Source organism: Trichomycterus rosablanca, chromosome 14 (assembly GCF_030014385.1).
Source record: "Trichomycterus rosablanca isolate fTriRos1 chromosome 14, fTriRos1.hap1, whole genome shotgun sequence".
Classification (NCBI taxonomy): domain Eukaryota; kingdom Metazoa; phylum Chordata; class Actinopteri; order Siluriformes; family Trichomycteridae; genus Trichomycterus; species Trichomycterus rosablanca.
In genome coordinates this window covers 33,963,726-33,968,004 of record NC_086001.1, presented here as the reverse complement: position 1 = coordinate 33,968,004, position 4,279 = coordinate 33,963,726, and the positions used below count along the sequence as shown (strand labels likewise).

General features: G+C 36.2%; 1 protein-coding gene across 1 annotated transcript; it reads left to right on the top strand.

Annotated features, from left to right (window-relative positions):
• Nucleotides 1-1,828: 1,828 nt before the first annotated feature.
• Nucleotides 1,829-4,279, top strand: LOC134326314 (gastrula zinc finger protein XlCGF49.1-like; the record flags this gene model as incomplete). The annotated part of the gene is given in 2 exon segments (XM_063008464.1): nucleotides 1,829-2,519; nucleotides 4,176-4,279. Coding segments are annotated over 2 exon segments (795 nt in total), but the record flags the coding sequence as incomplete, so codon positions are not given.

Here is a 4,279-nt window from a genome sequence, read left to right as displayed (position 1 = left end):
CCTCTATTGCTCAGACTATATACTGTAACTGTATTGTAAATCGCTTTGGATAAAGATATCTGCTAAATGCTAAAAATGTGAATGTAAATAAAGAGACAAAATTAATATTGAGCAGAATTAAGTTCACCTTATTGGTCCGGCCCTCCACAACAGTCCCAGTTTCTTATGTGGCCCCTTGGAAAATTTAATTGCCCACCCCTGATTTAAACCCTATTTTTTGGTACCCTTAAACTTAATAATAAAGGCCTTTAATATTGTCACATTTCTAGAATGTATTTAGAAATGATACATCAGAATGTCTTGATATTAACTGAGTGTAAACTACAGGTGATGTACTATCATTATAAAGTGGAATTGTTCTGTGGAAACAAGTAGATTCCTTTTAATAACAACAACAATTCATGTAATAAAGATTATTCCATTTAATAACAATCTAAATTAAAACGGAAATGAGCTTAGATTATATTTTAGTTTACTTTAAATTTAAAGTAAAATCATAATTTCCAGTTATTACCAAACCTTTTATATTAAAGCCTGAAATGCTATCCTAAATAGTTCCGCCAGACGCTTTTACCGTAATGTTTAGTATACGTACATCTTCACAAACAATGTGGGGGCTGATTTGACTGAGCATTTTGAAGTGGAGGCTTGACCGCAGTAGTAAATCAAACAGTTCACAGACACACAAGTGCACAGTAAATATTTCTACACCATAAATACAGATTAATCTATAGGTGGGTGTTTCCTCTTCTAGTTTTCTTATTGTTCCTCATATACAGTAGAAACTAATTCACACAAATATACATACAGCATTTTACATGACTTAGATTCTTATCATAAAAGCTTTATCTAAGTTCATGTCATTTCACTTTACAGAATAGCCTTTCAATTCCTTGTTTGTGTTTAGGATTAAATGTAAATAACTTCTCTGCTGAGATAAATAGGTGTAGTTTGACTTCACCCATCATGCTCTGTGGCTCCATCTAGTTCATTTGCACACGTTCCATAGATAATGAGCTAGTACTTCACACAAAAACGTGTGAATAGTTGGCTGATGATTGACTAATGCAGAGTTTTTAACTCATCTTGGGTCTTTGTCCTCAGCTCTATTTAAGGACTAAACTCTAGACTTGTAGCTGAGTCACTTGGTAAGAAGGATCTTCTGCACGTTCTTCATTAGAAACGACCTGCTGGAGACACCAGCTTTGTTAAAGTGGCTGCCAGGATTCTAACAGGAAGGTAAAGGGTTTTCTTGTTTGTTTCTTTTACATTTATGTTGCTATTGTTGTTCTTTTTATTTTATTATGTTATTTAATATTATTAGATTAATATATTCAGACTGTTTAAAATAGCTTTATGCTCATAATTGTGGTGATTTATGAAGCCTTTTTTACTCCCAGCACATCAAAGATTTACACTTGTGAGCTAATTATTAGTCCTGTCATGAACTGGATTAGATTTGCTTGGTGCAGGACTGATGTTGAGAAAGTCAGATCTCTTATATCTTTATTTATATCAAGTTATTTATAGTTATTTAATTATTAATATCTGCAGTATTTATAAGTATTTTATCCTGATGTTCTTTGAATTCAGATTCTCACTTAGACGTGAAGTGAATTTAATGTTTTTATTACTAGGTGAAGAGTTTAATATTATTGTGGTATTAATGTAGTAAAAGTAATTCTAATTAATTGACTTGTTTCTTTGTTTCTGTTGCTTTCCAAGGAAACAGTTTCTACAGTCTTATCAAAGCATAAACATGAAGAACTTTCATCACTGCTCAGAGTGTGGGAAGAGTTTTACTACGCAGAGTAATCTCCAACAACACCAGCGTATTCACACAGGAGAGAAGCCATATCACTGCTCAGAGTGTGGGAAGAGTTTTACTACGCAAAGTCATCTCCAACGACACCAGCGCATTCACACAGGAGAGAAGCCATATCACTGCTCAGAGTGTGGGAAGAGCTTTGCTAAACAGGGTACCCTTCAAAAACACCAGCGCATTCATACAGGAGAGAAGCCATATCACTGCTTAGAGTGTGGAAGCAGTTTTTCTCAACAGAATACGCTCCAAAAACACCAGCGCATTCACACAGGAGAGAAGCCATATCACTGCTCAGAGTGTGGAAAGAGTTTTGCTCAACAGGGTAACCTTCAAAAACACCAGCGTATTCACACAGGAGAGAAACCGCATAACTGCACTGAGTGTGGAAAGAATTTTACTCAAAGTAGTGCCCTAAAAGTACACCAGCGTGTTCACACAGGAGAGAAACCGTTTCACTGCTCAGAGTGTGGAAAGAGTTTTGCTCAACAGGTTAACCTCCAAAAACACCAGCGTATTCACACAGAAGAGAAACCGTATCACTGCTCAGTGTGTGGAAAGATTTTTGCTCATGAAAATAATCTCAAACGGCATCAGCATATTCACATAGAAAAACTACATCACTGTTAAGAGTGTGGGAAGTATTTTATTGCACATTGTGTTCTCCAACAACACCAGCGCATTCACACAGGAGAGAGTTCGCATCACTGTTCCCTGTCTGAAAAGAACTTTAGTGAAAGGAATATCCTTTATGTACACCACACCAGCGCATTCACATAAGAGGATGACCTATATTGCTGCTTATAGTGCAGATGAAGTTTTACTGGAAGCAGCATTTTTAATAGACACCAGTACGGTCACACAGAAGTTATGATTTTGTGACTGAAGTCGTCTTGAAAAACACCAGCGCATTCAGAGGAGAAAATAAAATGATTTTCCACTACTACATGTACAGAAAAAGCTATGTGTACTTTCTTTTTCTACTAATATCCACTAGAACTGTTTTCGAATGTACATGATGGTATGAATATGATTATTAATCATCAAATGTAATGTGGTGTAATGTACCAACCTCAGATCTGAATCTGTTTTTGTTCTTTATTCAAGTTTAATCTACTTTAATAAACACAGAACAACTTTTACTTTCAAGTGAAAGAATTTTACCCTGGTCTTTATGGTGTTTGCAAGAATTCTTTATATTATAAATGCTAAGTTTTCATAAATGAATAGCCTCTTACTTTAACACTTCTAGGTCTACACTCCAAAATTCTAGTCTTAAGATGATTTCCACTTAGCAAATAATGAACCGTCCTCAACCAGAATGTACATGAGAAGGTGTGAATGGAGGGCTGTGGACTGAACAGTGTTGCATTGTTCTATCATCATGAGTCTTTGTTCTTTGTGTTTATCTATAGGCTCCCTTGTTAAAAGAAATACTCACATTTACGTTTAATTATCCCACCTTATAGTGCAGGGGTGTCAAACTTATTTTCACCAAGGGCCACATCAGCATTATGGTGGCCCTGAAAGGGTCAATTGTAATTTATCCTGCTGTGAGTGCAGTCTGCTGTTTTTCTTGGAGGCTGAATTCTGTGTTTGGTGTCAAATTGTCAAATTTATACAGTATATTTATAATGTCTATCTACATTTATATTGTCCTCCTCTACCACAGACATGGCCTCATAACACAAGAGATGCACCGGTTTCTCTTCCTAAAGCACAAACTTGTATTCACTTTCATTAAATTTTTTTATTCTGCTTAATTTTCTCTTCTTGTACATGTTGGGATTATGTTTAAACATCATCTACTGGCGGGATGGGGTCACTTTGCGGGTCACAAAATCAGCATGCATTTTGGGAGATGCAGTTTATGTAGGATTTTACAGGGTATTTTAAGACAGACTAGACAGACAACTCCCTCCAGAACACAGTTATGTCGGTTTTATTTGCTTTCTAGCTGTATGATACACTGTGTGCATCAGAATGGAGTAAAACTACATAATAAAAACAATAAATAACTTAATACAGTACATGCATATAGCTGTAGTTACAGTGTTACATCTGGTACAATATGAGAGAGGCTTTAGGACCCAAGGATGCAGAGAAAAATTATATTTATTTACAATAAATAATAATTTTTACAAGACAAATGATAATAATGAAAATAAAAAACGGAAACTGGCAAAACAGAAAACAATTCGGGAAAGCCCGAACGGAGCCGCTGGCTTGCTGGCAGCTGAAAAATAGAAAAAGAACAGTACAAAACACAAAAGAAACAATCTACCTATGCGAGGGGCGAACCCTGGTCGCTCACTCGCAAAGCGAATGCGTATCTCACCTCACTATCCCGTAGCTGAGAGTGACGCTGCGCCTACGCCTTATAAGGAGCGTTTAAGGAAAGCGAAACCTCAGACACTGTCCGAAGAAATCGCGCAGAATAAGGTAAACGCCTTTTAA